Raw genomic sequence first — 22,011 nt, forward strand, 5'->3', positions numbered from 1 at the left:
TCTTTAGCTCTGGACCAAGCAAAGCAAAATCTGCTCGGACAAGGTTTTCCCAGCCAATAAAATCCCTCACCTGAGTGCAAACTGTTCTCTTTGGCAGGGTTGCTGTTGCTCAGGTAATCTTCTTTGCAGACAAATTTGTTCTCGTCAATGATATAAAGTTCCTCGCCGGTCGACAGTTGTTTGTTGCACATCATGCAAGTGAAACAGTTCAAATGAAAGACTTTGCTCCTGGCCCTTCGGACCAAATCGCTTGGAGAGATGCCCTGCGCGCAGCCGGAACACTTCGTACCAAAACACCTGGATGGAGGCGAACGAGATAGAGGAAGGAAGGAAGGAAGGAAGGAAGGAAGGAAGGAAGGAAGGAAGGAAGGAAGGAAGGAAGGAAGGAAGGAAGGAAGGGGAAAAAACAGTCCAACAGTGAAATTGACCAGGGGGGAGTTTTGATTCAGATTGAACACTTTTCTAGTGAAAAATTGAAGAGGGATAACCACGAGTCCAACCCAATGAGACCTGCCAACCCTCTCCACCTGGAGCACCTAAGATCTGTTGGGCCAACTCCACTGATTTATTTATTTGAGTTACATCCTGCTCTTCCATACAGGAGCTCAAAGAGGAAAGAACAGCATCCCCTCTTATTTTTCCCCACAACGATCCTGCGAGGTAGGTTGGGCTAAGACAGACTCCCAGCCCAAAGTCCCCCAGGGAGTTTCTGTAGCTGAACGTGAACCTGGGCCTCTCCGCTCCTAGTCCAGCACCTTCCCCGCTAGGCCAGACTGACCCTTGGGCTGAGAGAAAGGGGTGGCCCTGAGGGTTCTTCTGTGGCTGAGGGAAGATTAGAACCCAGGTCTCCATGCTCCTAGTCCAGCATCATCTCCACTACCCCTTATTGGCTTTGGGGCTGAGAGAAAATGATTAGCCCAAAGTGCCCCAGGGAGCCTCCGTGGCTGAAGGGGAACTCGAACCCCAGTCCTGGGGTCTTCTCAGTACCAGTTTGGCACTATAACCATTACACCCATTGGCAATCTTTTTCCCTAGCCAACAGCTGTAAGATTTGGGGGGTTGTAATCTAATGCCTTTGAAAAGCATGCATTGTGATGAACTGTAATCAGCAAAGCCACATTCTGTAGTGTCTCACCAGGGTAGGTAAACCCAACCCTTCTCTCTTCTCTGCTATGCTATGCTATCTCTGTTTTAGTGAAGGAATCAAGTGGGAGAGAGGGACCTTTTCATTTTTTTTAATTTGGGGGAAGAAAATAGAGGTAGTCCTTGCTTAATGACCATCCTGCTTAATGACCAATTCTCTGGTCCCTATTGTGGTCATTAAGCGAGGACTACCTGTACATGATATACACCATGTTTTTCAATCTCAGCAACTGTAAGCTGTGTGGACTTCAGTTCCCAGAATTGCCCAGCCAGCATGCTTTAAAATGTGTGGACTTCAGTCCACACATCTTAAAGTTGCTAAGGTTGAGAAACACTTATGCACAACATTCACCAGTAAATATTATCTTAAGCCAAACTGCTCAAGCTTTGCCCTTTTTTCATTTTTCCAAAATCTATTTCCATGGATATTGTCAGCTAAAGTCCTTGGAAAAAGAACACAGTGAACAAGGGAGGATCAGTTGTCTGGTTTTTAAAAGTCACTTTCTTTCCTCTTCTTTCCCAGTCATTAAAAGGCATTCGAGGGTCGGTGGAATACTGCTGGGGGCAGCGTCTAGCCAACTTTGGCGAATCTGAGAAAGAGAAACCGAACTGAACTGAGTTAATATGTGGATCTGAAGCCACAAGGAGATCCCAAGGCCATGGGGCGGATTAGGGAGTCAAGGAAACTTCCCGTAAAGAGGGAATGGCAAGCTGCTTTGGATATTTTTTGGTTCTGTTTTCAAAAAATAAATGGTGTCCCAGTTGTATCTCTGTGGGGAAAGTATTTTGGAAACGGGATAACAGTGTGACATTTTAAACATCAGCAAATAAATAAATTAGGTGGCTATGCATACATTCACTCAAAGGGAAGGGTATTTCTCTCCACCAGCTCCAGAAAAATGTTTTATAAGAACGTAAAGAGGCTTCCTGTTTCTTAGCACCGAACTGAAGACATACTGTAAGATAGAGGTTGATTATACTGAACTTGTTGAAAACGTTGGGAACAAAACCCCCATGTTGTTAAGAAGGAAATCTAAATGCATTTCTGAACATGTACAGAGGGTAACTTCCCCCTCCCCTTGCAATGAGCTTTTATACAAGGGTCATATTAAGGGGCAGGACTTCTTTTCAGATCCGGGAGAAAGATGTTCACTTGAAAACAGCGCTTCACCAATTTCTGGATTGTGTGAAAGGAGGCTGAGGCTTAACCAAAACTTGCGTTGGCCCTATAGATGGCCGAGAAGGATCTGAAGCCCTCTCCCCATCTCTGCTCCCCGGTAAAACATGATGAACTGGTCTGCCACGTACTTTTGTACATGTATCAAGATATTAATTCCTTACAGCCCTGAGCTGAATTAGATCCTCCCTTAGAAATATTCCCTAACCACGTCTCCAAACAGTCAGAAGTTCAGCTCTGTATTATTCTTTAACCATCCTGATTACGACTAGAAAAGGAGCTGAAGACTAACAGGGCACAATGAAGTCAGAATATCAGTGTGAAACATGTTTCCTAATTGAGGATCAAGGTAAAAATCTCCTTCAAGTCCGGTTCCATTAAGCTGCAACAATATCCAAGTGGTTGGTGTTTTCTGAGTTGTCAGCTGGCTACAGCCCTAGGATCTCTGGGTGGTCTCCTATCCAACTAATAACCAGTTTCCTTCCTGCTTAGCTTCCCAACCCATACAGGGCCGGCTACTTGCTGAGAGCTCTGTGACAGCAAGAGGAAAGAAGAAAGGAAGAAAAATTCAGTATAGAGTAGGACCCCAGATATTGTGTTATTTATTCTTTCTTTCTGATCCAACAAGTACGCAAAGCAGGAAGTAAAATGATAAAAGACAATATAAAAAAAATCAAAAGCATAAAATTAATGCTTCAATCAGCTAACCATTAAGAACCCAGTGACATGGTGGCACCGTTTCTAAATACCAAGAGTCCAGGCCATTATGTTAAACTCTGAAAGGGTTTATTTGTATGTATAGAGCATGTTACATGAACCCAACAACTATGTTTGGAGCATTTAGATTTAGAACTTTAGCACCGAGCCGTCATAACTGAATACAAATTACAACTTATATTACATTTAATAAATCGCGAGGCACTCTCCACTCACCAATAATAAAATTCCTGTGTCTGCAAGATGTATTCATTTATTCATTTGTTCATTGCATTTATGGCCCTTCTTTCTTCAGAGAGTGATTCTCTGAATCAATTCTCTTCTCAGAGACAAATTACATGAGAATATCCCTCAATTTTATCCTATGAAAACAACCCTGTTAGGTAGGGTGGCTAAGAGGTATTAGAACCAGGTTCTGGATGTATCTGTCTTGTCTGGTTCATTCTTGGTGACCACTGTTGTCTTTTTTTCCACTAATATTCTTCTTTATAATTTTAATGTGTTGTTAGCCATCCAGTTACATTTGCGAGATGAGCGGCCATATAAATCAATTCAAAGATTGAATGAATGACTGAATGATTGAATGACTCAATCAATCAGTCAATCAATCAATCAATCTCTGGATGGAACAGCAGAAACTGGAATTCCTTGGGCCCATTTTGGTCACCAAGGCTTCCAAATTCTCTATGAGCCCAGATGTTTTACGAAGTGGGAGAATACAGGTGTTGTGGGTTCCTAAAGAAAACAACAGCCAGATATCGGAGAGATCTAGCCACATCACTCCATTCAACCACAGAGCCACATCACTGTTAACCTGGCCTACCAATCCATAATCATACCCTTCGCAGCCCTGACCTGGTTGACCTTGGTGGATTTCTGTAAATTAAACAAAATTGGACCTGGCTAGAGTGTGGCCGGGAGACCACCAGGAGATTCCCAGGCTGTAGGTTAGATTCAGCAGTCAGACAAAGCAGAACACAACAAAAACAGAAGACATCGCCAGCGAGCCGCTTCCTAATTATTGTTAAGAAATCAGCACAAATGTGTCCACAGAGTCTCCAGAAGTGAAGTCTTGATTTTATTTTTTTAGGGGAGGAGCATAAACGGAATTCTATATTAATAGCCTTGCCATTCATCGATTTAATTAATTAACTGTTAAACATTAACATGTACAACCTTTACTTTAACAATATCCTCTCATACCTCATTAGAGAACTGGGTTTAAATAAATTAAGTTGATGAGCAAAATTCCCAAATAAATCCTCTTCTTTCACATCTCATCTCTAGGGGTGGAAGTGGGGTGCAAGACAAAGCCAAAAGAGGCAATGGAGTGGCTGCAGATTTCTTGCTGATACAAATAAAATAAAATAAAATAAAATAAAACAAAACAAAATAATAAAATAAAATAAAATAAAATTGAGGGGGCATAGAAGGTTGCAGCTGAGCCCCTAGAAACCATGTGAGGTCTTGGAATGTAGATTCTACATTCAGGACTTTTTCTGTAACATCTGTATTTATTCCTTATCTGTTTTTATCCCCAATTTAATATACCTATAATAAATGTATAGGATGTATCTGTGCAGACTTGCCTGGTTTCAGATTCTATTACGGGGCAAGCAACTTGATTTCCAGGGCCACATACTGCCCCAAACACCTTTTTGGCCTCCTCTTCCCACCCCTCCGACCCCCGACTCTGATCGTAGTTGCTGAAAATCGGCGCCCTATTTTCCTTCCATTCTGAACTGGGAAACTCTCAACATGTTTAGCCTCAGTGAGGTGGCTGAGAAGAGCCAAAACGGGGGAGTGGATGGGAGACCATCAGGAAATTCTAGAGCTGTAGGATAGATCGGGAAGTTGAAAAAAGATCCTGGGAAAAATCAGTGTCACATTACTGCTTAGAAATCGACATAAGAAAACTGCCCTAGCAGCTTTTTCAGTCCTGGGAACCTAGTATCAGCTCACTTTGATATTCACATTTCCCTTTGAACCACCCACCAAGCCATGATAGTGCCCTGATCATCACAGGAGAAGGACAGGGCCTCTGTGCGAGGGTTTTAAATATCTTTATCACTTCTTAGCCGTGGATCTTCGCCAGCTGGTTCCGGGCACTTCAGCAATTGTTCTGGAACTAAATTCCATGCAGATCCGAATGACTGACGGCCTACAATTTGCCTGACTCCTGCTAGAGAAGATGTGGCAAAACCTGCAGAGGTTTCTGGGGATGAGCGTGGGAATAACTGTTAGTCCTCCAGTCAAGGTTTCCGGAGTGGTGGGGGGGGCACAAGCAAGGCCTGAAATCACAGCCCCCCGCCCATCAGAAGGTTGTGGAGTTGGAAGTGGGAGGAATTCATAGCATAGATTAAGTCTCGCAGCCTGTTACTGTACTGAAAATGTTAAATATTCCCTACTCCACAGGGGTGCTGGAAAGATATCAAGAAAAATAAAGATGGTCCAAGACGTATGTAGGTATCTGCATATATTACAATTCTCCATCCATTATCTTATTACATGGTTCTGGGCATATTTACTCAGAATTATACCCCATGGTGTTCCAGGGAGTTTATTTGGGCAAGTACATATTGAATAACAGCTTTCTTTGTTGCTGGAACAATTTTTAATCGCTCCTTTAATCAAGAATTTGGAGGTGCACAAAAAATGCGCTGGTTGCATGAAAACATTATCAGTGATTGCCACAATATAAGGACCTAATAAAGCATGTACTCCAGTGAAGAGTACAAAGGATATAGACGAACAACATATACAGTCTCTCAGAATGTTTTTGCAGCTTCCTGAGTCTCTGTAGAGTCTATTCAGATCTGCCTCGCTCTAAGAAAGACGATGGGAATTGTGCACTGAGACAGAGAGATTTTATTTATTATTTTATTTATTGATCATATTTGTATAGCCACCCATCTCACAAAAATGTGGCTCTGGGCAGCGTACAACACTCAATTAAAAAACCCATAAATACATATAAAACAATCATTAAAACTATAAAAACTATAAACACACACGGTTGGCCATCATTGTCCCTTTGCCTTGTGCTGTTTTTATGTTTTTCTGTATTGTTCTTTGTTTTTTAAATGTTTTAACAACTGCAAACTGCCCAGAGTTACTGGGAGTTGGGCAACGTATAAATTTAATAAATGATGATGAAGATGATGATGATGATGAATATTTTTTTATAAGAAACTATGGCTTTCTCCCACCATCTATGCAGAGTAGTTAGTCCATTGTATAATCAACAAGAACTTCGCCAGCTTTGCTGAAAGCAGGTCCTCCACATTGGGATTAAGGAAAAGAAAATCAAAGGCTTGGGGAATGTGTGTGTGTGTATGTGTGTGTGTGTTAAAACAGGGTTCAGGACTGTCTGCTCACCAAGGAGACCCCTCTCTTCCAAGCCCATCTGTTTGTCAGAGTCCTAGAACCGAAGACAGCTCAGCTTCTTTCCAGGCAGGAAAGCTTTACGTATCTTGCTTGTTAGATTCTGCTTGGTTCCAGGAACTCAGCTACTATAGTTGATAAACCCCAGGGGTTTGAGGCTGTGGGAACCCCGGGCCATTGTGGCTTATTCAGCAAACCACGGGGAAGCCTTGCTTAGCAGGAACCCAGTTGCAGAAACCCAAGTTGGGGTGACTCTGAACTTGATTTCCAAAGGGTGTTTGGAAGAAGATCATGTCCACATTGTCGTCTGCCAGCAGATCCTAGTGGAACCCATCTTTGGATGGAATTGATTTGGAAGGAAGGAGATCGACATTCACCCTGGAGCTTTGTGGCTTTGGAAGATGCCATGGATTGGATGGGATCTCGGTGACCCTAGCAAGGAGTGGGCCTCAAGGCTAGGAAAGGAAAGGAAGGGTTTTCCGCTAACCAGGACTGGAGACCCACTCGCCTCCCCTGTGGGCAGTTCTGGTTCATCCCTGCTTCCAAGAATCTCAAGCAACCAGGGTGAAAAAGCCTTGAAACCAGGATGTCCTCAGGGCATGGGAGATCCACCCCTTCATTATGTGTGACACACCATAATGGCTGCCATCTTGACTTCTTTGCACCATCCAGGGGACACCCCTGCAAAGGAAGCGGGCCTGGAAGGTTCACACATTACTGTCATAGGCACAAGTCCAGCACACCGCTTGCTCAGTGGCAGCGCCAACTCCCCCTTCCTTTGCAGAATCCGCTGGGCCCTGGGCCGTCTGGCTTCCCCACCAGCAAGGCCCACAAGCAGCCAGGCTTCTTCCAGCCCCCCTTTCCAAATGCCTCCTTTGTGGGTCCCAGTCAGGTCTAAAGAGGGAGCCCAGGAACTCTTCAAGCTGCCATACCCAAGCCCAGCAGATACAACCCCCGGGACTTGCGTCTGGGGAACCGCTTAGGAGTAACTGTGGGAATATCTTCTAGAAGGGAGGGAGGGAGGGAGGGAGGCCGAGGGCTTCGCATTTATCCTAGCCTCCCCCTTTGAAAAAGATTTCCATTTTCTACATGAATGGTGCATATTTGTCCAAGGCCTGCATGTTCACACATACATTTATTGGCTTGGTTTTCCTCTTTTTTGGCTTGGGCCCCTGAACCCCCCACCCCACAAATTAAATACTCATTTCAACTGCAATCTTGCCCTCCTTTTGCGCGGCATTGTAGACCAATCCTGCTGGCTGGGTGACCCCCACAGGGGGCGATCCAAACCCCCATTTTCAGACCTGTTCCCCGCTGAGTCTTGGATAAGTGCGGCCTCGGACTGGCTAGCGGTCCCCAACGGGATGAGCCTGGAAGATGGGGATCGGGGCCACCGCCAGCCTGGGGCACTTTCACAGCGACATAGCCAACTTCGACATAGCCAACTTCACCCGTGCCCTGGACCTGCGGCAAGCCGCTCAGCGCCAACTTCGGCGCTGGATGGATCCAGCCTCGAGCTGTCATGCTTTGCGGAATCCCAATTCGTTAAACAAGCCAGGCCGACCTGATTTGCGCTTCAGACTAAGTCATAAAAGTCGGGTTTACAAAAGCCACAATGGCTGGACTCATGCTAAGCCCGGGAAGCGAGGACATCTCAGGGATGCGAGCGGTGGCTTCCTGCCGGAGATGCAACCCCGATCCTCGTCCCTGGGACCCAGCTCCGGCGGGCGAGCTACTTCTCCCCACTTGGCTGATGCCCACGACCGACCGCTCCAACCCGGGTCTGCCGCCACTTGGCAGAACGCATCGAGGCTCCGTTCGTTTGAACGCGGGGGGCAGAACGGCCCGCCGAGCGACGCAAACGGAGCAGAAGCGCGGCGCGAGCCTTTGCATCTTCGCTTCGGAGGAAACCCGGCCAGGTCCGGGGGGATAATGGAGTGGCGGGATTAGATACGCGCTTCGACCGCACGGTGGAGGAGCGCCTTTAGAAGATATGGACCGTCTCTGCCCTTTCCGACAACGGGGCCTATCTCTGTTGGTCAAGTCAAGCTCGATCTCTAGAGACTTCGTGGACACGTGTCTTTTCTGGCCACAGGACGGGAGTGGCTTCCCACTAGCTCCTTCTAGGCTGTTTCCCCTACTCCCAGTAGGAGATTTCCTAGTGGCCCCCCTTCCAAATTCTCACCCGACACAAAATTGCTTAGCTTCCAACGCGGTCAAGGTGGGGAGGGCCCCCGGAACGCAGCTTCTCGACAACTAATAGGCTACACGGTCTCTAACCATCCCCACGTACGATCCTGCAAACCTGCCAGCTCCCTCCAGCCCTCCCCCGCTGACCGGGGCCCGGGACTCTCCCAGCCCTAAGTCCTGTCGGCAGGGCCCCCCTGTCTCTCGCGGGCCTGGGGATGGGCTCTGCCCCCCCCCCATCCCGCCCTGTGGGGTTTCTTGAGTTTCGCCTGCGGAGCGGCGGGGTGATCGACGTTTCAAGGCGTAAAGGAGAGAAAGCGAGTCAATAGCGAAGGATCGACTCTGTAGGAAGCCGCCACGAGGGCCCGGCGAAGCAGCCTAGTCTGAGCAGCCAAGCGCTTGCCCGGCTTTGCAGAAGCGAAAGCAGATATTGCGCGGAGATCCAGGGCGAAGTTGGACAAAAAGGACTAGAAACTTGAAAAAGAAAAAATCCGGGAGAGGCAAGAGTAGAACGGAAAGGAATCTGGAGGCTGAAAAGCGCTGGGAAGGATCCGGCGCCTCTCTAAATCCTCCCTCGCCCCCGCGCCCCGACTCCATGACAAACTTCGCCGCAAGACTGAGCGCCTCGCCTCCAGTTGAGGGAGGGGCGTTTTGTTGGGGGAAGAAGCCGGCCGGGCTCGAGAACGGATCGGGGGCAAAACTTTCCGCCTGCGGTGGGGTGAGTGGAGAGCCGCCGGGAGTGGCAGTTGGGCGCCCCTCGGAAAGAGAGGAGGCCCCGCTTCGCTTTGAGGTCTCCGGTCGCACCGGGTCGCAGCGGTCGGCAACCCGGTGCCCTTCCGCTGGGCTGGACTCGAAGGGCCGCGCCTGGAGAGAGGGAGGGCTCGGCCCAAGGACGGTGACCTTCCCCGGCCGCCCTTCTCCTCCGCCTTCATTGCTCCCGTCCGCTCCCCTGCTTCTCCTCGCGCCCTGTTTTTCCGTGGACCTCGTCTCCTTTCGCACGACCTTCAGCTCGGGCTCTGCTCCCCCGTCTCCTTCCTTTTTGGGTAGCCCCATTTTATTCTCCTATAAGCCCAAAATCGGGGGAGGGGTCGGCGGAGAACAAATACGGGGTTGCCCCAAATCAGAAGGAATCCAGGAGTACCTTTTTCAACGAACACATTTTATTCAAAGGCAGAAACTGTAGCTCCCTTCATCAGATGCCTCACGCAAGCTTCTGCCTTTGAATAAAATGTGTAGGTCGGAAAAGGTGCCCCCCGACTTCTGATTTTGGGCTGCCGGCTCTCCTACAAATACTGTGTAGGGTTGTCGGCTTCGCTCTCTATTCTGATACTTCGCTGCAGAAAAGGGCTTTATTTTCAGAGCCGCTGGAAAATCAGTCTTGCCTTCCTTCCCTTCTCTCCACGTGACATCCTACGCCACCTTTTCCTCTCTTAAAACGCCACTTTTAAGACGTGCTCTAGGACATCGAGGTGGGTTCACACAACAAGCTAAACCCACCCAGGTTCACGAAGCACCGTTGCTAAACACCACACACGCGATGCCGAAGCAACAGTTTGACCCGAGTGCTTGGGGTGGCTCACTTAATTTAGGAAGGCAATAACTGGCCTTTCCACAGCCGCCAGCTCCCCGTTTCAGCCAGGTCTAGCCTCGTGCGAAAAGCCAGCCACAAAACCCGGAACGATTTTTTAGCCGAGCCTGTCTTGCGACCCCAGCCCGTCCTTAATTTATACTGGAGTGCATCAAGGGAACGCAGCAAACCGGGTTAATCCCAGTTTAGTTCAGCTGGGTTGAATATAAGTCTGGGAACAGGCCCCGCGCTCAGGCACCTTTGCTGGATCCGCGGCTGGGGTTCCGAGGCAGAGCGAGGAAAATCGAATTGGAGCTCGGGGCCTTTTTCGCTTGGTTCGTGGACGCACAATTCTTGCAGAGCGGATTGGGCGCAACGAAGTTTCCTTCCCCCCTTTCCCCTCAGAAAGGGAAAAGCCGCTTTTTCCCTCTTTCAGTTTTGACTGAAACAAATCCTATCCGCCGGGCACAGTCTCGCTCTGCGGAAATGCTAGAGAAGGGCGCCAGTTCCTGATGCTCCAGGAAGGAAGGCCACGCGGCTGGGGGCGGCGCGGGCGGGGGAAGCGATTTTCTGGGCTAGAATCCACTTCTTGCCTCGTCCCGGGAGAGGGACCCGGAGGTCGTCCGGAGCGAGTTAGAGACACGTGAGAAGCAGGAGATTCCAGTCCAGGAAAGCTTATACCAAACTCAAGCTGGTGTTACCCAGCAGGCTAATTGATGGTTTGCTTAAAACCATGGTTTACAAAATGAACCCAGGCGGCTGGTTTCTAAGATTCGCTGGCTGTGTTCCCCCAATATTTGAACCTGATCAGCGACAATGACTAGCATTCCCACCACAAGCTAAGGCGGGTTTTAATTTTGCTTAGGGCTGGTGGTGTGTGTTTGTATGGTTTAGCGTTGCGTGGACCCGCTTGATTCGTTTCTGATCCGATGCAGCGAGCGAACGCCGGGAATGAATTAATTCGGGAAGCGGGTTAAGCGGGCTGTGTGGGTGCAGCCGCTGCGAAACAAACTGGGCGGCCAAAATTTAACCAAGCGCGTTAGGCCAACAGCGTCCAGTGCCACATGGCTGAAGCTGGTTCACCCACGAGGGTAAGCCATGGTTTGTTGAATAGACTCTCTTTGGCTGGATTGACACAGGGCAAACCCAAATCAAAGAGCTGGTTTTACAGCTAAACGGAACTTGCGGGCCCAAGGTCCCGGTTTTCTCGCTGCGGCAGGCGCGAAACACCCACCCAGGAGTCAATTTGGGGAGGGGGATTGGATTCTTTTATTGGGGACAGACGCTGGGGGAATTTGGGGGGCCAAAATTCTTTCCCTGCCGAGGGAGCACGATGTCCCCTGAGGTGCATGAAAGGCGGGGGAGTTCGCGGCAGGTGCGAAGTGGAGAGAAAAATGTGTTTATTATTGGTTATATTATTTCTTCTTCGGAGTATGTCCGCTTGCCTACGTATACACGCACAAATCCCTTGCTTTAGCGGAGACGCTAGAGAATCCGGCTCCAGATTCCAACTCTCCCGGGAACATTTTTAAACCTTCCAGAACCTGACCTGACCAGCTCCCCACACCGTCTCCCGCGGTTTCTAGCCTCTGCTTTGGTACCGGAGGTTTACGGCCCTCCATCCCCAACCCACTGTCGGGTCTCGCGGTAGCCGCGCGGAAAACAATCTTCCACGCCGATCGGCTCAAAGTCATTGATTGCCTCCTGCCCGTTGCAAGAAGAGCCGCACCGAGGCGGGGGGCGGGGGGCAGAAAGAAACAAAGCCCAGGCCGAACCTTTGCGATCCTTTAAGGGGAAACCCCACACCCGCCTGGTTCTGCGCGCTTTTAAGAAGCGTCGAGTCTCCCACGGCGGGGTCCATTCCCGGCTAGAGCGATTCTCGAAGCTCTGCAGGCGAAGGAAAAGGCGACGGGTCCGGCCGTGCGGATGCAGATCCGCCGACTTTGCGCGGTGACAACGCTCTCTCCAGTCTCTACCCTTCCTGTTTAATTTAGTTCTTTTTTTTTCTTTTTTGTTTTTCTTTAAACAATTATTTTTAGGATTTTAAAAATTTCTCCCCAGATTTAGTGAGGCTCCCTTCTCTGGGTTTCGCGGATTTAAGCGCGTCTCTCTCTCTTATTTTCCCGACTTCGTTGGGTCAGAAACCTTTTGAAGCCAGAGCAGTCCCTCGCCTCGCGTCCTTCTCTCGAAAACGCGCTCCCCCGGTCTTTCACCGCGATTTACCCCCCATGCCTGCGCCCCTTGTTAGCTTTCATTCCCGGCTCGCCCTTCTGAACGAGCCCGCTCCCTCCCATTGAAAGCAATCTTCGCTACCCAACACAAGGGCCGGAGCAACGCGTCTTGGCCGGCGTACGCGCCCGGAGCGGAGCATGTTGGTCAGCCCGAAGGCGAGACGCCGATCCTCCGCGCTTCTCCCCAGCGCGGGCCTCCAAGCCGGCTTTTCGCGTGGCCCAGAGCCCTTAAGAGAACCGGCGGCGGAACCATTTCCTAGGGAAAACTAAAATAAATAAAGGGAGCCGGATTTGACATTAAGCATCCCCGAGACCAGGCTCAGCGGTTGGGGCTCAAAATCTCATCGGGACCATCCTAAAGGAGTTTGTTTGTTTGGATCAAAAGAGTCGTCCCAAGCGACAAAAAACAAGCTCAGACAGCCCAATGAGGGCTGGGATTGATGGGAGGTGTAGTCCCCTCCCCTTCGACACTGCCCAGAAAGAAAGCCGGCGGGATCACTCCCCCCCTAAGGTATCCTGGAGTAATTCTGACGAGCTTCAACGACGGAGGGATGCTGGTGTCGAGCCTCTTCCTAACTTGGTGCGCTCCGGGACCTTCCTGGCCCGGAAGATGGGGAGATCGGGCGGGGAGCAAATGAAGTGATTCGCTTCCCCGTTCAACTTTCAACTCGCTTTGGATTCGTCAACCCGTCCCCGCTCTCCTCTGTTTCTACACATATATCTGGGGCACGCGCCCACGCGCCTATCATGATAGAGCACACCTAGGTAACAGAGAAGGTGTTTCTCCTTTATCTATATCGGCCTCTCCCCCTTTTGGCGGGCTTCCTTTGTTGGAAGCGCCGGTTTGGTTTGGCTCGGATCCCAGGGCCGCCCTGCTTGTTCCAGGAAAGAAAACGGGGAGAGAGGGGCAATGCCTTTTTCCTCCCCATTTAAAGGCTTTCTTCCCCCTTCTCATGCCAGGCTGCTGGTGGCCCCGCTCGACCTGGGGCCCGGGAACAAAGGCGAGCTGGAAACCCGGCTTTCCCGGCACTCGCTCGCCCTCGGCTTTCTCCTAAGAGCGGAGCATCCCCTGAGTGCAAGGCGCTGTACGAAGCCGGGCCATTGTTGGTCCGAGAGCTCATCTTCCCTTTACCCACCCTTCACGGAGTCCACGGCGCCAGATCTGGCCCGGGTCGGACGGGAAAGCTTCGCCCTAATCCGTCTGGCTGTGGAAATTCCCGAGAGGAAGAGGAGGGAAAGCGCTTTGCACGCGCTCAGAAATGCTGCCGAAGCTCCAGGCGAGTGGAGAACTCCAGAGCCTTTAAAACGGAACCTCGGCCCGAAGGACTCCCTTGCCCGGAGAAATGACCTTTGTTTGGCCCGTCTCCCCGCGGAAGGAGGCAACAGTCTGGTTTCCAGTGGAAGGTGGAAGTCGAGCGGGACCGGAGGGGGGGGGGGGGGGGGGCAGATCCAAAGGAAAACTTGCAGGACGCGGAACAATTGGGAGGAGATGCCGAAGAAGACAAGGGCATATTTACTCGGAAGTAAATCCCACCGACGCAGGAGAGCTTCTCCCTAGGAGCAAGCGTGCATCCCGGTTCCCACACGGTCCCCACAACCTGGACCAGGTTAGGGAAGGACCCAGCAGTCTGCTTTCACACGCCCAGTTCGGGAGAGTGTTACCCTTCTTTAGATTTGGAGGGTCTTAGCAGTCTCGTCCGAGCCCAGCCCGCTTGGTTCCTGTCTGGTCCGACGTCTTGTGGCAAACCTGAACTCGACTTAATTCAGGAAGCAAGTTAAGCGTGTTGTGTGAACGCGGTGGGGTTGACTTCCGTGCAAACAGGCCTAGATTAGTGTCGTGAAAATGAAGAAAGAGGTGGAGAAAGAAAGGGAGTTAAGGCTCTTCGGAACTTACCTAAAGAAGTCGTTTTTACAGTAGAGTTTTCCCTCTCTGGAGAAGCATTTCTCCGTCAAGTTACATTTACATTCACAACACTGGACGCATTTCACGTGCCAAGCCCGGTCTAAGACGTTGAGCAGGAAGCGGTCCAGGATGGGTCTTTTGCAACCGGCGCAGTGAACCATTGTCTTTGGCTAGAGGTCGTGCTCGGGTGGGGGGTTGGAGAAGGGCGACTCCAAAGTTTGCAGAGAGAAAGTCTGTGCCGCGAGGCCCTTTCCAGATTTCAGAGCAGCGGGGCGAAACGGACGCGAGAGTCAACGAGACCCAGATGGGGGCAGGCAAGACAGAGACAGCAGAACCCCCCAGCTCCGTTGGCAGAGCCTGGGAACACACCGGCGGCGGGTCTTGACAAGGTCCGGGCAGGATCGCGGAGCTGAGGTGCCCCTCAGACGCCCCTCTCACTGCATCACGCCAACCTCCTTTTTTCTTGTTAATTGTTCCAAAAAACCAGCGATTTCCCCCTCCCCGGTGTCCAGAGGTTTGGTGCGTCGAGAACCAAAAAAAAGTTATTAATAATATTGTCCTTTACTTTCCTTCTGGGATCTATGAATGTTGCAAGAAAATTTCTCCAGGGCGCCGGCTAATAATAGGAACAACAACGACAGTAACAAGCCGAATTGAGGAGGACGGAAAAATCGGAGGAGCAAAGAACATCAATCAGTTGTAAAAAGAAACAAAGGCGAGGGATTCTCTCAGGTTTGAGGTAGAGCAGTCCGAGGTCAAAGTGCAGTTGAGGACAAAATAAAAAATTTAAAAATCCCGCCTCCTCCTCGCACTGAAAATAATTTAGCAATAAATTAAAAAGGGGCAGCGATGACCGCAGGCGAGCCGACAGGTCGACGAAGCAGAAGCGGGGGAGCGAGCGAATCTTTCACACCTGGGCCGGGCAGGAAGAGTCGAGCCGAGCCGAGCCGAGCCGGGGGTGGGGGGTCAGAGACGATTGGGGTCTGTCTGCTCTAGAAAGAGTTTCATTTTAGGAATCAAGGGCAACGCGAGGAATCGCCGACTCTCCCCCTTTCTGGTCCTTTCCTTCCTCCTGCGTGGCTTTTGCGAATTTTTTTTTTTTTTTAAATCCCCAAATGATAAAACAGAAAAAAACAAAGTTGTCCTAAAAGACGCGACGCGGTCTTTCCGCCCTCTTCCCTCGTCCAGAGACTTCTATATCGTGCTTCGTGGTTTGCCTCTATTTTAAAAATTCCTGGGCCCGGGGGTGGGGTGGGGGCAGCGAGGGGAAGGACGGCGAGGGAAAAAGCAGCAAAAGAGCCGAAGTGACCTACCCCCTTACGGGTGTCTGGATTCAGGAGTCCCCCACCTCTTCGCCTGGTCCATGGGGACGGCTCGGGCGCTGGCGGGCTGGGTCGAGGCTGCCTGCCCGGGGGAGGAGGAAGGAAAAGAAAAAGAGGGGATGGAGCGCGCGCCGGAGGGGAAAATGCCTGGAGGTTCCCCCTTCTTTTTTCCTTGCTCCCCCAATCCTCTCCCTCTTAGGGCGGCGTGGCTGCGGCTTTTTCACGAGGCGGGCGGGGGGGGGGAAAGTCCCCCTGCCTGGCTGCTTCGCCAAGCGCGCGCCCGCGCGCGTCTGCCTGTCTGTCTCCCTGCCTGCCTCCCCCGGCTTGGCTGCGTCTCGGCTCAGCTTCTGCCGGGCCGGCTTTAGACTGCGGCTTGGCCGCGGCCTCGCCTCCGAAGCCTTATGCAGCGAGCGGCGACGTCACGGCAGCCGCCGACCAATCGGTGCTTGGCTGGCTCCAGCTGCCCCCTCCCTCCCCTCCCCTCCCCTCCCCTCCCCTGGCCTCGGCTCCCGACGCGCCGGAGCGGCTTCGGCGGCTGCCCGCGGAGCCGGCTGCTTTTCGAGGGGCGGAGAGAGGAAGGAGGCGCCCCGCTGCCCCCCCGCCCCCCTCCGAGAGAGCGGTACGTTTGGGCAAAGCCGCGCTGTCCCCCCGTCGCAGGAGGGTCGGGGGGAGAGGAAAAGGATGGGGATGGGGAGGGAGGCGTTCAAGCCCGTCTGGAAAGCGCCGGCCTGGAAGTTTTCGACGGGGCGAACGGGAAAAGGAGCTTGGCAGAAGAAGGGTCGGGGTCCGGTCGGCGCTGAAGCCTCGCGGGAAGGGCTGGGCGCTGGGAAACAGCGCTGGCGGAGGCAGAAAGAAGCTCGGGGAAGTCTTCCTTTTTTCAATGTCCCCTTCCTTCTGTCTCCTTTCCTCTATCTTTCCCTCCCTTTTCTCTTTCTCTTTCCCTCTTTCTCTCCCCTTCCTTTTTCTTTTTTTAAAATTTTCTTCTCTCTTCCTTTCCTCTGTCTCTATCATCCTTCCTTCCTTCCTTCCTTCCCTCTCTCCCTCCTCCTCCTCCTTTTTGTTTAATCTTCCTCCCTCCCTCCCTTGGAAGAGGGGAAGGGAGGATCAAGCTAAAAAGTCATTTCCACGTTCACCTCCCTGAGTGGAAATCCCAAGGAACCCAGTGGGGAATCCTTTTCGGTCGACAGAGGTTCCCGCCTGAAGAGAGGCCGCTGGTGCGTTCCTACTCGCGGTTTCCACCCTTTCCAAAAAAGCAACGGAGGGACCATTAAGGAAGGGACGGAGGCTGCTCAGGAAGGAAGGGAGCTCCTATTAATCGCCCAAGAGGGGAGGGGGCGGCGTTTCAAGGATCCCCTCGAACGCATCTAAGGAGGAAAACATAAAAGTTTCGGATTGGCAAAAGACGTTGTAAAGGGGAAGAACTAGTACGATATTGAATTTTGGTGTAGGGTGGGGTGGGGTGGGGGCCAAAGTGATGGGCGATATCAGTGAGACGCAAGCCTTTTGAGGGCTAGAACCTTGATCAGGAAAGTATTGCTGCCGGGAGAGGCTGCGCTCCAGAAACCTTCGCTTCCCGGCGCGCGCCTGCGCTGGGAAGTCTTGGCTGGCGCCAAATATGCGCGCCTCCAAAAGGCTCACCTGAACGCCCACTTACTTGGGAATCAGCCCTCTGGCCCCAGAGAGGGCTACATTCGGAGCAGAGGGATCGCCGCCGCCAGCTGACTAAACCTCTCTCTAGTGAACAGAAAGAAATTCCCCATCTCGGGATTTCTAAGGGGCGACTTCTGCCTTTGTGGGTGGGAAATGAGGATGGGCGAATCCAGGTTTCCTCACTCCGGCCCGTTTTTGAAAAGGGACCTGCATTTCTTTTCAAAGGAACGAATGAAGGTCTACTTCCCCCCTCCCCCAGTGAAAATAAACTTGAAACCCCTGGAGAGGTTGCGATCCCACGCACACCTACCTGGAGGTAAGGCCCAGTGATCACTGTGGGGTTTCTTTTGATGTCCCTACAAATAGATATGAGCTCACAGATATGTGTTTATATTTGCGGCTTTTTGCTGGTTTGTGACATTTATGCTCGTTTTGGCCCTGTGTATGTGAGAGAAAGAGAGAGAGACAGGGCGCGTGTGCACGCGCGTGTGTCAGCATATAGAGCTCTGGGAAGTTTGACGTGGGAATAGAGAAAACGGAAGTTATTCGCCTAATTCAGGGCGCACTTGTTGATGACAAAGCGCTCGCCAAACTCTACCTCCACCTTAAAAGTTTTACCACAATTTAACCCCCCCCCCCCCCCCATGTAATCTGCTTAGCATCTCTCGCCTCCCAAACGTTCCCCACTCTTGGTCCTTAAGCTCAACCTGGGGAGAGAAGATGCATTTGGAAGGGAAAAAGCTAGATTTAAATCTCTCGCGATCCCCATCCCTCCCCCCCTTCAAACAAAGTTGAATTCTGCTTTAAACAAACCACTGACCCAAATAATTTTTCTATGAGACATAAAGGCGTGAGAGATCCTAATGAATTTATTTGTCAATCGTTCTTATCTTCCCTGACTAGAAAAATCCACAAAAAGAATAAAAAACAATATTGTCATTGTTAAGGAGAAAACCTCAAATCAGCTCGTTTTATTTTATTTTAGAATTTTTGATTTTTTAAGGAAGAAATTGAATGGGAATGTATGTTTTGCCTCCTGATCACTTATTCGATTTTCAGGCTGAAACGTCCGCATCTTCTTGCCCAAATTTTCTGCCGAACAAACCTTTTGCATAAAATGAAATCCTGGTGTCTGCTAAGGATGAAGAGTTGGAAAACCATCTCGGCTTTTTTTCCTGTTTAAAATGGTTAGGATCGGGGGTGGGGGCAGTTTCCTTGAAAAGAGATGTTTAGTTGGCACGCAAAACGTATAATGTTAAATTAACAAGATAAAGATAAGGTTCGTGAGCCTTTTTTTGGGGGGGGAGGGGGGCGGTTCAAAGCAGACGTTGCAGTGAAAAAAAAATCCAAACGTGTCATTCTCAGAGCTCTGATCGATTGATGAGCTTTACAAGAAAAGCGGATTGGTCTCCGGCTCTCCAAACCCGCTCCCATTTTAGCAGCCCTTTTTGTTATCTGGTGAACATCTTCCATCACGAGCTTCTATAATCTCCCAATTTCCTTACCAAATTTCGTGAACGAATAAGTCCTCCCTTCTTCTTTTTAATCAACACAGCAGAGCGACCTCTTGACCTCATATAACCCCTTCCTCCACAGATTTAATCCGGAGTGAAACTTGTTTATCCGTGCCCATTTGCAATGTCGCGTGGAGTGGGGGGTGGGGCACAAAGCCTGTCGAGGCTTCAGTAGAATTTGTGTCTTTCCAAGTAATGAGTTCGAATTCGTACCCATGGTCTGATCCATAAACAAATTAAGCCGAAGCTCCTGGATTTTAAGATCGGATTGTTTAGGGGCAAATTCTGCTGAAAGCACCTGGGGTTTGCTTCTGGTTCCAAAGAGGGGTCGTCTAGGATGTTGTTGACATTGGAAAAAGAGTTTTAAAGTTATTTTGGACACTCCAAAAATTGATTTGGGAGATGTTTGTTTTCTGAGTTCTAATGAGATTGGATCCCGAGCAAGAACAGTACAGTTCCTCGGATTTAATGCGGCTTATTTCTGGGCAAGCATGCTTCTATTAAAGCAAGATGCACTGATGTTGCAGTTCTGTCTACACATACCTGGACTGGCAGTATGTCCCACTGAGCGGCCAATTTGCACGGTCGAAATGGAATCCGGCACAACTCGGCTAATGGTGTGGCTGGCTATTGCTTGCAAAACGTGTGCGGCAAAATGTGAAGGAAAGAAGGGAAGGAAGAGCGACTTCGAATAATGGCAGCGAGGAAAGGTTTTCCATCAGCCCCGTCCCGTGACATCCCCATTAAAATCAACGAATAGCCGCTCTTCTCAATAGCCTTCTGCAAGCGAAAAGTAAGGAATAGTTTCGGAAAAGTAGGAAGGGAAAGTGAAGGGCTGTGATTTGAGCACTAGAGAAGGAAAGCGGGGGGAGGGGGGGGGTCGGAGAAGGCGGAGGAAAAGGGAAGAGAAAGGAAAAGAGAGACTCACTCAGAAACGAATAAAAGGGCCAGGGCAGAGTGAAAAGGAAGGAAGGAAGGGAGAGAGGGAGGGAGGGAGGGAGGGAAAAGGGGGAGAAAACGCGTGTGAGACAGAAGGAAAAAAGAATAGACGAGAAAGAGGAAAGAAGGGAGGAAGAGGGGAAGGAGAAAAGGGTGGGGGAAGGAGAAAAGGGTGGGGGGAGGAGAGGAAGGAAAGTGGTGGGGGACATAAGATCCCGAAACGCGTCGTCCTCCGGCACCTCCAGAGGGCCGAGCCTCATCCTCCCCCGCGCCCGGCCGGCCCACCGGGTGGCGGGCGGGGAGCTCGCTGTCTCCCGCCAAACGCTCGCCGGGGTGCCGGCGGCCGCGGAGGCCGCGCGCTCGCCCCGGCTATCCAACGCGACAGCTGCCCCGGCGGTGCCAAGGGACACATTCGCCTTTGACTCCAGGCGCCCAAGTGAAAAGGGCTGTTGGCGGGATGAATGAGGCCCGAGGGATGAGCGGGGCGGGGGCGGGGGTCCGGGCGGGATGGGCGAGCGGGCAGAAGAGGGAAGCCAACAAGCCACAGCTGGTTGGCTGTGGAATCGGGTCTTGGTTATCTGCCTGTGAAGCAAGCGACTTGGAATGTGTCCCTCCCTCCCCTCCCCGCCCCTCCCTCATAAAGGAAAACTGGCTTAGCACTTTCTCTGCCCCCCCCCCCCCCCGGCAGTCAGAGAACAGAAGAACAGATGGGGAGACCTGGGTTCAAATCCCCCCACAACCATGGAAGCAGAAGCTCACTGAATGACTTTGCCCCACTCCTTCTCTCTCAGCCCAACAGATTTGTGGGGGGGAAAGTAGGGATCCCTGTGTAAGCCCCCCCCCCTTTTTGAGATGTGGGAAAAAAGTAGGGATATAAACAGTGATAAATCCTGTACCGGTTTCATTAGAAATTGCTGATACTGTTCAGTGGGATTTATTTCATTAGGGAGTAGGTGTGCCCCATTAAAGTCAGTGGGGTTTGAGCAGATATGTATTGAATCATAGTTAATCACATATCTCTAATCTCTCCCCCCCCCCCCCAGGCTATTACATTTCAATATTTTATCCCATGTACCTTCATGACACATTTAACTTGGTACCTGACCTACTGCAAGACTTTTCCTGGTTTCAATAAGATTGACTCCAAATGAACCATTTGTTGAAGATCGAGCTTGACTCTCAGCCCAAGATGTTAACTAACAGGTAAACTATTCAGAAGTGCAGAGGACGGTAGAAAGGAAGTATCCCCGTGACAAACAGGACTGAGTTTGAGCAGTGCTGAGAAAGAACTTTTTGTCTGGGATCATCGGTGGCCGCAGGGATCATTCTGTGGGAAAGGGGTAAAAGGTCCACCCTTGTTTTATGCTTGCAATATCAACTGGAGTTAATATTGATAGAACGTTTCTTTCGCTTTTATTTCCAATACTCTAAGGTATCTAAACAATAGAATGTCAATAATTTTAAATTAATATTGCATAAATATCATTGTATCAGGGCAATATAACACAGTGTTTCTCGACCTTGGCGACTTGAAGATGTGTGGACTTCAACTCCCAGAATTCCCCAGCCAGCCATGCTGGCTGGGGAATTCTGGGAGTTGAAGTCCACACATCTTCAAGTCGCCAAGGTCGAGAAACACTGATATAGTGTATCAAGACTCACAACAATATAATTAAAAGGAAAAAAAAAGTTTCATCCTCTGAAGATAAAACCGAGAAGCCTAACTTGTATCAGGTCAGGCTATTTATTTTATTTATACAGAATTCTACCTTTTCCCTGCACTGAGTTTAAATGGGCACATGTTTCTCCACTATACTATTATACCTTCTTAACCACCTTGTAGGGTAGGTGCTGGACTAAGGGGGAATAACTGACCTGGGTTTAGCAAGGAAGGCTTGTGATTTTGCACTGGGTTTCTCCAGTGCTAAGCCAGAGGGAGGGCCACTGGTGGACCCCAAAGCTCTGTGTATGAGACTTCTGGAACCTCTTTTGTTGAAAATCCATCAGGAGTTTCTTTGCCATGTTGTGCTGGGAAGTCTATGAAGACAGCAACATTGGTCCTTCAATAGAAGACCCACCTCTAAAGACCAAAACATTAATCCTGACCATATTTTTTGATGTGACCTGCCACTTCCAAGTCATATCACCCCAGCTCTCATCTCCAGCAAAGTGGAATATACTATTATGACGACGACGACGACAATGGGGGCCTTGTAGAGTTTGGGGGCCTTGTAGACTTGTAGATTTTCTCTCTCAGCTGAGTAGGCCAAAGATTCA

The 22,011-nt window shown here is 50.4% G+C and overlaps 1 protein-coding gene across 1 annotated transcript in view; it reads right to left on the bottom strand.

The window, feature by feature from the left end:
• LHX1 (LIM homeobox 1) overlaps positions 1-14,470 on the bottom strand; it is a 57,940-nt gene extending 43,470 nt beyond the window's left edge. The window contains exons 1-2 of the mRNA XM_007421153.2: positions 14,301-14,470; positions 71-297 (exon numbers count right to left, since the gene is read on the bottom strand). Coding sequence (XP_007421215.1) covers positions 71-297; positions 14,301-14,470 — 397 coding nt within the window. The remainder of the gene's footprint in view (positions 1-70; positions 298-14,300) is intronic.
• Positions 14,471-22,011: the final 7,541 nt, after the last annotated feature.

This window comes from Python bivittatus, unplaced genomic scaffold, assembly GCF_059951505.1.
Source record: "Python bivittatus isolate LINGU-HERP-01145 unplaced genomic scaffold, Pbiv_v1 ctg000690_np1212, whole genome shotgun sequence".
In the NCBI taxonomy this organism is placed as follows: domain Eukaryota; kingdom Metazoa; phylum Chordata; class Lepidosauria; order Squamata; family Pythonidae; genus Python; species Python bivittatus.